At 53.0% G+C, this 11,322-nt stretch overlaps 2 protein-coding genes across 4 annotated transcripts; one reads left to right on the top strand and one right to left on the bottom strand.

Annotated features, from left to right (window-relative positions):
* Positions 1–310: 310 nt before the first annotated feature.
* On the top strand, positions 311–6,628 carry CA14 (carbonic anhydrase 14). Its single transcript, XM_068965463.1, has 11 exons — positions 311–410; positions 2,516–2,536; positions 3,482–3,661; positions 4,313–4,455; positions 4,683–4,778; positions 4,973–5,039; positions 5,219–5,376; positions 5,481–5,601; positions 5,830–5,850; positions 5,969–6,053; positions 6,176–6,628. The coding sequence occupies exons 1-11, from the start codon at positions 356–358 to the stop codon at positions 6,237–6,239; spliced, it is 1,011 nt and encodes a 336-aa protein (XP_068821564.1). The 5' UTR covers positions 311–355; the 3' UTR covers positions 6,240–6,628.
* Positions 6,629–6,983: 355 nt separating this feature from the next.
* APH1A (aph-1 homolog A, gamma-secretase subunit) lies at positions 6,984–10,767 on the bottom strand. Of its 3 annotated transcripts, XM_068964831.1 has the most exons (7): positions 10,480–10,767; positions 9,512–9,682; positions 9,267–9,340; positions 8,908–9,030; positions 8,627–8,754; positions 8,096–8,219; positions 6,984–7,751 (listed from the first exon to the last, which is right to left on the bottom strand). In XM_068964831.1, the coding sequence occupies exons 1-7, from the start codon at positions 10,590–10,592 to the stop codon at positions 7,687–7,689; spliced, it is 798 nt and encodes a 265-aa protein (XP_068820932.1). In that variant the 5' UTR covers positions 10,593–10,767; the 3' UTR covers positions 6,984–7,686. The 3 variants fall into 3 exon arrangements, with proteins under 3 accessions (XP_068820932.1, XP_068820934.1, XP_068820933.1); XM_068964833.1 differs by lacking the exon at positions 9,267–9,340 and having other exon boundaries at positions 9,512–9,546; XM_068964832.1 differs by lacking the exon at positions 9,512–9,682 and having other exon boundaries at positions 6,984–8,219.
* Between the last annotated feature and the right edge of the window lie 555 nt (positions 10,768–11,322).

The following is an 11,322-nucleotide window of genomic DNA, read 5'->3' as shown; positions in this document are numbered from 1 at the left end:
CTTAAAAGCAGGAGGCAATTGGAAGTAGCTGGCCAGCAAGTGAAGACTCCAAAGAAAGGTAAAAAGAGAGAGGGCAGAAAGAGAAGCAGTGAGATTTATCCTGGGACCAGAAACTCACGGTACCCCCACGGAAAACCAAATCCCTTGGAAGCCCGCAGGGACACAAAGACAGCAAGAGAGAAAGACAAATACACTCAACTCCGGGAAACTCCTGTCCTCCCCCCAGCAACCCCGCCCCTCTCTCCCTCCCCCCCTCTCTCTCCCTCCCCCCTCTCTCTCCCTCCCCCATCTCTCTCCCTGCCCTAGTCCTCTCGTCCCCAGACCCCCAGTACCTTGCACTCCTTCCGGCCACACCATGTTGTTCTTCACCCTCCTGCTAGAGGTGATTTGGATCCTGACTGCCAACGGGGGTAGGTACATCTGGGTGTCTGAGTGTCTGTCTGTGCTGATGTACACATGTTGCCTTGCATGTTTAATGGAGGAAGAGTGTAAAAGGAAGCCTTGGGGCTAGAATAATAGGCTCGGGCTCAGGGATGGAGGGAAAGAGAGAGGACTCAGGAGGAGACCACTGTCCTTCTTTGCCCTTTGATTTTCCAGCTTTGTTGTGGGTGGGGATGGGGGCAAACTGGCCTGGGGCAGAATATGTACACACGCCTCCCGCAGAATCAATTTGCAGACTACAAAGTCTGTTCAGAGCTCTTTCCCCACTGCCCTAGTCCCAGGCTACCCTCCCGGCCTTCTTTATTTACAAACTCATCCAATTAGGGAGCCAAAGAGACCTGGAGTGAAAGGATAGAGGACTCATGGAGGGGGTGGTCAGGGGAATATTCCTACACCTCCTGCCAAACTCAGCCCCCGATCCCTGACTACAAACCTCATGGCCAAAGTCCCCTCTCCTTTCTAGGTGTGTGTGTGCTAAGCTACTACAGTCGTGTCTGACTCTTTGCGACCCTACGGACTGTAGCCCACCAGGCTCCTCTGTCCATGGAATTCTCCAGGCAAGAGTGCTGGAGTAGTCTCCATTCCATGGGGCGACCAATTTCCCGGTTTTTCCTGAAAGCAGTAGGAATAATAGTCCATATTGTTAGTCCCTTTACGATTTACAAAGGTCTTTCAGGAGCTCCCAGGAGAGGAAAAGGGACCCTCAGGGGAATGGCTGAGGTGTTCCAGGAATGTCCCCAGGACCCCTACCACTCATTTCTGTGATCCCTGTGTCTAGTACAGTATCCAGCACAGAGCAGATGTGGAATTAAGATGTGGTGGAAGAACGGGTTGGGAGGTGTCTAGAGGGCAGGAGGAAAATGCAAAGAAGATGACTGGGCAGAGGGGCGCCTAGTCAAGGAGAGCTGCAAATCTCCACCGAGGAGAAAGGAAAAAAATCAGGAAAGAGGAGGAAGAGATGTGAGACCAGTGTGTTGAGAATTTGGTGGGAGGGAAAGGGCAAGGCTGTTAGCCTGCCCTGAACCAGGGGATTTGAGTTGTTGAGGTGTCCCATTGAGCTGGTGAGTGCAAGCTGCCTCCAGCCTTCCTCTGGGTTGCTTTTCAGAATTGTGTGAACTGAGGGATGAGCCAGTCGAAGAGCCCAGTGATGAGATCAAGGATATCTTAGCAGTCTAAGGGATTTATTTAAGGGAATAAGAGAGCAGAGGTTGCAGGAGGCAGGCGGCAGGGGGTGGAGATTTAGAATTTTTCCCCAAAGTTTCTAGCAATTTGAAAAATGCAGAGACAACCTGCAGGAAGGCCTCCTTTTCCCCTTGAAGCAGTTTGGCCCTGGGTGAGGGCTGGACCAGCAGACCCCAGACCTTCCATCCAGAAGACAGGACTGCATGAGAGCCTGGCATGTGACCCAGCTGGCAGCTCTCATTTCCACACACAATGCTTTACTTTCATCCTGTCCCTGCCAGCCTGGCTGCCTGACTCCCACCTCTCCTAGTCATCTGGGAACCTCGGGAGCAGAGGTTCCTGGTGATGGAGAAAACTTGCTTTAGAGTTACTGGGACAAGAAGGAGAAACGTAAATGTTCATTTACAGCTCAGTGCCTGGGTTTGTTCATTTACAGCTCAGTGCCTGGGTTCGTACAAAGCTTCAAAGCGAAGGAATAATCGCCCTCTCCTCTCAGCAAGATGGCCCCGACTCTGAACTTCTTGCCCCTCCCCTTGTTCCAGTCCCCTTCCTCCAAACTCTCTGCCTACACCCTCACCTCAGCCCAAATGTTAGGCTGGCTTGGCACAGGCTGGAGAAGAGTGAGGGTTGGGCATTTTGCACATTTGGATCCAGGTTAATTTTAGTCTCCTGGCTTTATCTCTTTTCAATTCTCCTCCCCCTTTACTCAGCGAGCACAAGCACAGCCTGGCTGGTGATTTTAAATAGACCCCCGACCTTTCCACTGCGGTGTCCAATTTCAGGGCTTCCTTTGGGAAGTGCTGGAAGGAGGGAGAAGAAAGGGAGGGGGGAAGTGGAGGCGCTCCCTGCCTCGGGCTGCGCTGGCTGTAACTCAAGTTACTCTGCCTTGCAGGTCAACACTGGACGTATGAGGGTGAGAGCAGAAACCCAGGCCTACCAACGCCCCTTCCTCACTGGGACCTCTTCACCTGGTGGGAAGACTTATGCCACGTGGGTGGGGAGGTTTCTGTTAGCTTTTCATCCTAGCTCCTGCCTTCCGCAACTCCCCATGCCCCAGCTTTTGCTCAGATTGATTCTTAGACCCTGTTCTAACCGTCAAATCCCACACCCCCTGATTCAGCAGAAAAGCCAGTTATGTCCTCAATCACTCTCTGTGGGAGTGAGAGAGCTGGAGTGGAGAGGGAAGCGGGTGGGGGAAGGTGCCATAAGCTTAGCTGCCAGTTCTCCTCCTTGCTCATTCTATCCTGATCGATCCTACCCCCACCTGAATCTGGAACCGGCACAGAACCTGAGGTCAGGGGTGAGGGAGAGGCCAGCAGGACAGTATGTGACCCTGGCAGAGGTGCAACCAGATTCCTTTCAACTTAACCAAGTCCCTGAGTCAATGCAAGGTCCAGCGTGAGAGCAAGGAGTCAATGATGGGAAGTCAGCAGGTCTGAATCTTAAGGCCTCTTGATAGGCGTTCCCCAGAGACCCTACCTCTCTAGAATAATTTTCCCAGTTTTCCTGCCCTTACTCAAATTCACCTCCCTGGCTCTGTGGACTTTCTGCACATCTCCTCTTCCTCTCATTAGCTCTTGTATCTTCCAACAAGAGAACCAGTAAGTAAAGGCAACTGCTTCCCATTCATCAGGAGAGCAGGGGAATCATCGCTGCCCCTGGATAGGCGATGGGAAGGAACTGCTGCAGCAAGTCCAGCAGGGACTCCCCTCTCACCCAGCCCCGCATAACTGAGGGCTTCATATGGGGTGGAGGGAAGTGCATGTCCGCCTCCACGTAGGTAAATAACTTGGTGGAGGGTTGCTGAAGGGTGGTTGGGGCTGGAGGGCAAGACAAATGTCTGTGATAACCCCACCAGGTCCACATGGTCAAGACCACTGGCCCGCCTCTTACCCTGAATGTGGAAGCAATGCCCAGTCCCCCATCAATATCCAGACAGACAGTGTGACTTTTGACCCTGACTTGCTACCTCTGCAGCCCCATGGATATGAACAGCCTGGCACTGAGCCTTTGAACCTGCACAATAACGGCCACACAGGTAAAAAGACCTGGCCTCCAAGGAGATGTAAGCTTCAGTTCCAATCTTAGGAGTCAGAGGTGAAGAAGCATTCTCCTAACTTCTAAATTCTCAGAAGGTTTTATCTATAAATTTGGAGACAAGAGAATGAGGATGAGGCTCCTGTAGCCAAAGGTGGTCGAGGGGTGGGTGAGCATCACAGTACTGCCTTGATCTTCACTAGAGAAGCAGTGGCTGGGACTTTCAGCCAGTGGTCCAGTGGTTAAGACTCCAAGCTCTCACTGCAGGGGGCACGGGTTCAATTCCTAGTTGGGGGACTAAGATCCTGCATGCCAATGCCCCAGGGTGCCACCAAAAAACAGAAAAGCAGTGTCCTATGGGAAGAACAGAGGATGATACGATTGAATGGCATCACTGACTCAATGGACATGCATTTGAGCAAACTCCAGGAGATAGTGAAGGACAGGGAAGCCTGGAATGCTGCAGTCCACGGGGTCTCAAAGAGTTGGACATGAGTTAGCCACTGAACAACATGGGAAAAACTGGGTGCTGTGCAGAGAGACAGAAAAGGCTGGCCAAGTTTCCCAAGAAGTGGTGGCAACTGCAGGGGAGAGTAGGAATGCATCCATATTACTCCACCAACCCTAACCACTTGCTCTCTTTCCCTCACAGTACAACTCTCTCTGCCCTCTACCCTGTATCTGGAAGGACTTCCCCGAAAATATGTAGCTGCCCAGCTCCATCTGCACTGGGGTCAGAAAGGAACCCCCTGGGGGTCAGAGCACCTGATCAACGGCAAAGCCACAGCTGCAGAGGTACCAGGAGCAAGGTCTGGATTAGGATGTAGTGGTAGGCACTGTTGGTGCCAGGGATCTGGAAACTGAGAACAGTCACACTTGGGGTGAAAGGGCAAGGTTTGTGGGGCAGATTTCCTGCAGCCAAGAGGTGGTGGTGGTGGTGGCAGCGGTGGCTAGGATTAAAGCCTTTGGGACTGGGTAGTGGGGAAACATCAAATGATTTAATTCCCTGTCCTCTGCCTTAGCTCCACATCGTACATTATGACTCTGAGTCCTACGAAAGCCTGAGTGAGGCTGCTCAGAGGCCTCAGGGCCTGGCTGTCTTGGGCATCCTCATTGAGGTCAGTGGCCCCCAATCCCTCCGAGGGCCCCCTCCACTCCCTCTGCATCCCACAGTCCTATTCTGTCCGTCTGTTGCTGCTCATCCTCCCAAGACAAGTCAGCAACCCATTTAGACCATGTATCCTACACACAAATGTCTGACTTCTAACATGGACTCATCTTGAACACTCTCCCCCATTTCTTCCCCATCCAGGTGGGTGAGACTAAGAATCCAGCTTATGAACACATTCTGAGTCACTTGCATGAAATCAAGCATAAAGGTGAGCCCTAATAATCTATCTTAAGACAAAGTCACATTAGACTTCAGGGAAATTTCTCAAGGCCTGAGAGGCCTGGGATGAGGCAGTGAGTTAGGGACCAAAGTGTTTGCTTCTAGGAACCCTGTCTAGGTAAGCAAGGGTGCAGTGAGGGAGATGAGCCCGAATCTGTCCTTGCCCAGATCAGAAGACCTCCGTGCCTCCCTTCAATGTGAGAGGGCTGCTCCCGCCGCTGCTGGCACAGTACTTCCGTTACAACGGCTCGCTTACCACTCCGCCCTGCTACCAGAGTGTGCTCTGGACAGTCTTCCATCGAAGGGCCCAGATTTCCACGGAACAGGTGAGCAGTGGAGAGGTGAGGCAGCAGAGTTGTAACCTCAAACCCTTCCCCACTTCCCAAAGCAAGAGCTGCTTGTCCCCGAGTCCCATGCTTCTGTTCCTCAGCTGGAAAAGCTTCGGGAGACATTGTTCTCCACGGAGGAGGAGCCCTCTGAGCCACTGGTACAGAACTACCGAGCCCCCCAGCCTCTCAATCAGCGGATGGTCTTTGCTTCTTTCATCCAAGGTGACTGTACAGGGCCTGGAAAAGGGGAAGTGAAACTGGGGAATTCAGTGGCAGGAACTAGGATGCCCCTAGGAAGGAAAAGAAGGCTAAAGGGGGAAGGGATTCTCAGGCCTTGCTTGGACTGGGACCCACCATGCCCCAATGTGCCCAGCCCTCAGGGCTGGCACAGGGCAGCTTCTAGCTGGCTGGGGATCTGGTCTCGCTGACCCAGGTTTTCTTCCCTTGCAGTGGGACCCTCGTATACCACAGGTAAGATGGTCTTTCCCAGGTAACGAGGTGTGGGGTTGAGGGTATGGTGCTCCTCAGGTTAGGGAAAGGCTCACTATCTATGTCAGTCCTAGGCAGACACCCTCCATCTCTCTCCCAGGTGAAATGTTGAGTTTGGGAGTAGGAATCCTGGTTGGCTGTCTCTGCCTTCTGCTGGCTGTTTATTTCATCGCTAGAAAGATCCGGTGAGGTCCTACTCTCCAATCTTCCAGTCCTTTCTTTTGTCCCGAAAAGCATGCTCCTAGTCCACCTCTAATCTATTTCACATTGGACACTAGGCATTTCCACGAACCATTCTCCCTTCCAGGAGGAAGAGACTAAGAAACCGGAAAAGTGTGGTCTTCACTTCAGCACGAGCCACCGAGGCATAGACTCCTTCCTGGACACTTCAGATGCCTTCCACTTGCTCGGCTGTCACGGCGCTTGTCAAGTGAGGCGCTGGAACTGGCCAGAAAATACTGTAGGAGTAGGCCAACACCCCTCTTTCCTCCAGACAGTCCCTACACAGCGGTATGGACAGGCTTTCATTCAAGGAAGAACAGAACCTTCAGCCTCTCAGAACATGGAGATCAGGACAGCCCTACGGTGACAATGCGGAGGCTCAACTGTGTGTAGCTGTAGGGGGATGTGGCCCACAGTCCCCCGTCCCCTCATCTTTATAACCCTGTCCCTAGATAGAGCTGTAAGAGCTCCCCTTAGGAAAAAGGGTTGCTGCTGTTTATTTTGGGTTTTTTTTTTTTTGCTCAATATATTTGGAAATTAAAGCTGCTGACCCCACGTCTGGTTTTACTCCTGGAGCTCTTGAGAACGGGAGTGTTGCTTAATGCCCCAGATGGCATAGGTGGGCAAACGGAAGCATGGGTGAGTAACTCCTTTGACTCCAGTCCTGGAGGAGGGGAGATCCACTTCTGGAAGATGCTTAACCCAGAGTTTCTGACATGAGTTCAGATTCCCTGCCCTCGCATCGAAGCTATCCTTGGAGGGAACCAGAAATTGCCAGGTTAGAAAGGAGGTTGGAAAAGAGCCATGAGAGGACAGAAACCTCATTAACACGTTATCCCCTCCTTTTAAAGCCAAGTTCCCCCACAATTATAAAGTCCTTTTTATTAGTCAAAATCACAAACACCTCGATTAAAAGGATGGGATACACCACCCTCAGCAGAAAATGATACAGTTTATAGAAAACCTCCCCGCCCCCACACACCCCAATTAAAAACTAGAAAAAAATCTGCCCTCCTTCCCTGTGATGTCACGGTAGGCTGACTCCTCCAGGAGCACTGCAACTCTGGAGTGGGCCAGCTCCCCGCAGCACCCTCCACTTCACCTTGGGGAGAGGAGGGATGCTGGTGGTCAAGGAGGTTAAAACATTAGTTCCAGTAATACCAGTTCCCAAACATGCACTTCCTTCCTTTCCCCCAAAGCCTGGGACCAAGGGGAAAGCTGGACAGGTATAAGCCCAGTCATAAGGAGCAAGTTGAGGAGGGAAAATACAGTCCAAGGAGGTTAGAAGAAGAATTCCAACATACCTCCTCCCTCCCCCCACTCAAAAAAAAAAAAGGCAATTTGGGGTCTTTATCACACCAAAAATAGTTCCCCTCAGACCTGAGAAAAAGACCAAGATGTCCAGTCTGGGGAGGGGGTACTGGGAAACTCAGAGCTCGTCTACCCTTGAACCTCCATTGACTTCATCTCCACGGCAATGGCTAAACTAGGTCCCTTTTCTTGGCCACCTGCACTGTCCAGAACTGGAGATGGAGAAATACAGGGCGAGGAGATCAGGAGGGCACCCCAGGCCCAGGGGTCCCCCCCAAGGTTCCCTCAGTCCTCGGGTGGGATGCGCAGGGCAGAATACACCATCACCCGACTGTCCTCCTGCCGTCGGCCTGCAGAGGGGAAGGGGGGTGAGTCTTGGGCAGAGTGAGGGCAGAGCACTGACACATGGGGAGTCCTGGACAACAAGGGGAAGGGGGGTCCCCAGATGGTGGGGACAAGTGCAGATTCAAACCCACCAGTCACTGACTGGCTGAACCCAGACTGCTCCTGGTAAAGCCTAGAGACTAAAGGTCACACACGAGTGGACAAAGCAAGACCCTGAAGGTGGTGGAACAGACCGACGAGGAGACAGAGAATGCTGGGCAATGGACTGGGCTGGGGCTGGGCTCAGTCATGGGCACTGGGCAGGCAGGTGGGATCTGTCAGGCGATCGGTCCAGGTAGTCAGTCCTTACACGAGAGACTGCGCTGGATACTTCGGAAGGACCCTCCAGCTGTGGTGAAGGCCCAGAGCCCCATGGAAACAGTGACTGCATAGATGGGCAGCAGGCTGGCCTCATACCAGGGGTTCAGGAATGTCTGGTGATGGGGGAAGAGTAGAAAAGAAGTTAGATTCTCCCTCTAATCCCTATATTCCCATTGTGCCTTTGACCCAAACCTCCCCAGAGATCTCCCTCAAGTCCCCCAGTCCTTCAGAGCACCAGTAAGTATCTTGTGATCTTCAGCTCCCCCAAAGGTTTCTGCTATTCCTGCTCACCTCAGGCCATCTGCATTATGGTTTGATTAATCCATTCAAACTCCTCCCCAGAGAATCCCCAGAGCAGGATATATAATTGACGCTGAGGTGAGAGACGTCTCAAGACTCACCTTTCTGCCTCCTCTCAATACAGATTTTTAAACGTTAAGAAGTGAGGATGTATTTCCCCTCCATCCCACTCACCATTAAGTTCTTTTCTCTCTAACTCAGGCCCCTGTCCCCAACTCACCAGTCCCGATGTCAGTAGGTGACTCCCAACCACCAGGCCCAAAGCCCAGTACCGTCTCCTCTCACAGGCATCAAAGAACACAACTCCCCAAAAGGTATGGAGCAGGATAATGGCTGCTGTCAGAAAGGCTGCAGGGGGGAGATGGGGATGAGATACATCCCTCGTCTTCTCCCAGCCTCCTGAGATGCTGAGCCAAAGAAGTCTCCCAGGGAGGGCCAGTAAATCAGGTGAGGGCTAAGGGATGGATGGGGCAGGACGACAAGAAAGAAAGTGGACCTTACCTGAAGTCAAGAAGTAATAGGGTGAGTCTCCATGGATCCCAACCACACCTGGCCCAAGTGCATCAGCCAAAATATTGATAACAGAGAAGACACCACTGATGATACCGAAGGAAAGACCAGAAACTGGGGGGAGGGAGGGTCTCATCAATGCCAGAGATCGCTATAGCCTGACTGCCAGTGATCCCTCCCCATTCCCAGGCACAATTTCCCCCCCACCTTCTCTCCCTCCAGGCAACCTAGCCTTGGAAGTCAGGTGTGAAGAAAAACAAGAAGCCACTTAGGACAAGTGGACGTTTAGAGGGTTCCCTGGGAGAGACGAGTGTCCAACTCCCTCCTCCAGTCCCTCTCCCTTGGCTCACCATAGGCCATCTGGCGGATGGAGATGGGTGATCTTCCGTCCTCACTCAGCGATGCTAACCCTTCATCTGCCTTCCTGGGGTGTGGTGGGGTGGGTGGGACAGGGGAAACATGAGGGAGGGCAGGAATCTCCTTTCCCTCTAATGTCTTCCCTTAGTGCTTCCTCGTCCAAACCACCACCCAGGGCTGCCCCATTTATAGTTCAGTCCTCTGCCCTTCTCCCCTCCAGACCATCCCATCTTCTTACTTAAGCAGCTTGTAGTAGGCAAAGCGGAACACCTCCTGTAGAAGGACGGAGACTGCAGCACCAAATATCAGAAGGCCATACTGTAGCCGGGCATCTGACCGGTCGGTCACATGGACCAAGATGAACCAGACCACAGAGGCCAGGAGCAGGGAGACCAGCCAGAAAAACGCCCTGAGGAAAGACAAGGGCAATCAGACAAGCAAGGATAGAGGGCATCCTGAGAAATCAAAGAGGGAAACCAATCAAGGCTGCAGCGTAAAAAGCGGAACTTAGACTTCCGGATGGCCAGGGAGACAGGGAGGAGATAGGATAGGTGTCTCCACCAAGGGAGTTTGTAGAGATCTGAATGCAGGGGAAGGCTTAGAAATCTGATTAAAGGGTCTGCAGAGCTATGAAAGCCAGAGTGTAGGAGCACAAGAGGGCGAGGTATCCATTCCTGGATACTCCCGTAGGGACGGGTGAGGTCAGCACAGCCCCTTCACTAGTCTTGGCCCTGGGCCTCTTCTGACGTCGCCGGGAGGAGTATAAGAGGAATCTGTGCGATCCCTGCAAGGAGGAAACCAACTGCGGGAAAGGGCAAATCAATCAGATCCCTGACTCGACCCTTCCCAATCTTCACCTCCAACTTGTCTCCCCCTACTCAGGCTTCCCTTGGAGCGCCCCAGGCGGCTCAGTGGTAAAGAATCCGCCCGCTAATGCAGCAGACTCAGGAGACGCGGTTTCCATCCCTGGGTAGGGAAGATTCCCTGAAGTAGGATCTCCAGTACGGCAACCTACTCCAGTATTCTCGCCTGGAAAATCTCATGGACAGAAGAGCCTGGCGGGCTACAGTCCATAGGGTCGCAAAAGAATCGGACACCACTGAGCAGGAGCAAGACTCAGGTTCCCAGGCTCGCCCCAGGTCCTCAAGCTCCTCTCGGATCTCACTCTTCGGCGTCCTTCCGCGTCTCCCCAACCCCCTAACTCACCCGGCGACCAAGATGATGACGCGAAGCGGGTCTCCAGCCACAGTGATCAAGAAAAGCGCAAAGGCCGGGCCGAAAGCGACAAAAGTGCATCCAAAAAACACTGCGGCCCCCATGGCTGGGCAGCTGGGGGCGGGGTGGAGACCCGGCCAAGAGCGGGGAAGGGGAGGAGCCAGCTAGGGTGTCCGCGTGGGGTGGCGACGCGACCCCGTGAGGGGCGCGGTGCAATGTCACCCCCGGACCCCCGGGGAAGGCGGGGATATCGAAACCCCAGACACAAATCCGCGCGACTTCCTCTACGGAAGCCGAGGAGGGAACAAACCCCTTTGCAGTCTCATGGCCACCTCCCATCTAATCCCCACCCCCTGGAGGCCAATGGAGGGAGAATCCGTGGGGGCGGAGCTGCCGAGGTGGGGCGTGGCTTCACAACCTGCTGGGAGTTGTAGTCCAGCTTTCCTTGCGCTGGACCTCGGACCTGGGAGTGGCTCCTGCCGGTTAAAGCAGTGGGCTGGGCCCTGCCCAGGTTCCTTGGTTCGGTTCGGTTCAGCTTTGGTCGCTGTTTCCTTTCGTTATTTTATGGGGCAGGGTGGTAGCAACCCTACCTTTTCTTGAAGAGCTGCAGAGGGGGAAGATCCTGTTAGAAACTAAAGAACAAATACAAAGAAATCACAGGATAGAGGGTGCCGGGAGATAGGGACGGGTATTGTTCTTACTTGAATGAGAGGAAATGAACTGGAGATACTGCCCAAGAAATGAAGGTTACACTTAAAAGTAGGTGTGCTTTCAACAGGCTAGTGTAGGAAAAATACAATACGGTGTCACTAATGAAGCTTTCATCTGTTATGA

Source organism: Capricornis sumatraensis, chromosome 2 (genome assembly GCF_032405125.1).
Source record: "Capricornis sumatraensis isolate serow.1 chromosome 2, serow.2, whole genome shotgun sequence".
NCBI classification, from domain to species: domain Eukaryota; kingdom Metazoa; phylum Chordata; class Mammalia; order Artiodactyla; family Bovidae; genus Capricornis; species Capricornis sumatraensis.
This window is presented reverse-complemented; position numbering and strand designations above follow the sequence as displayed.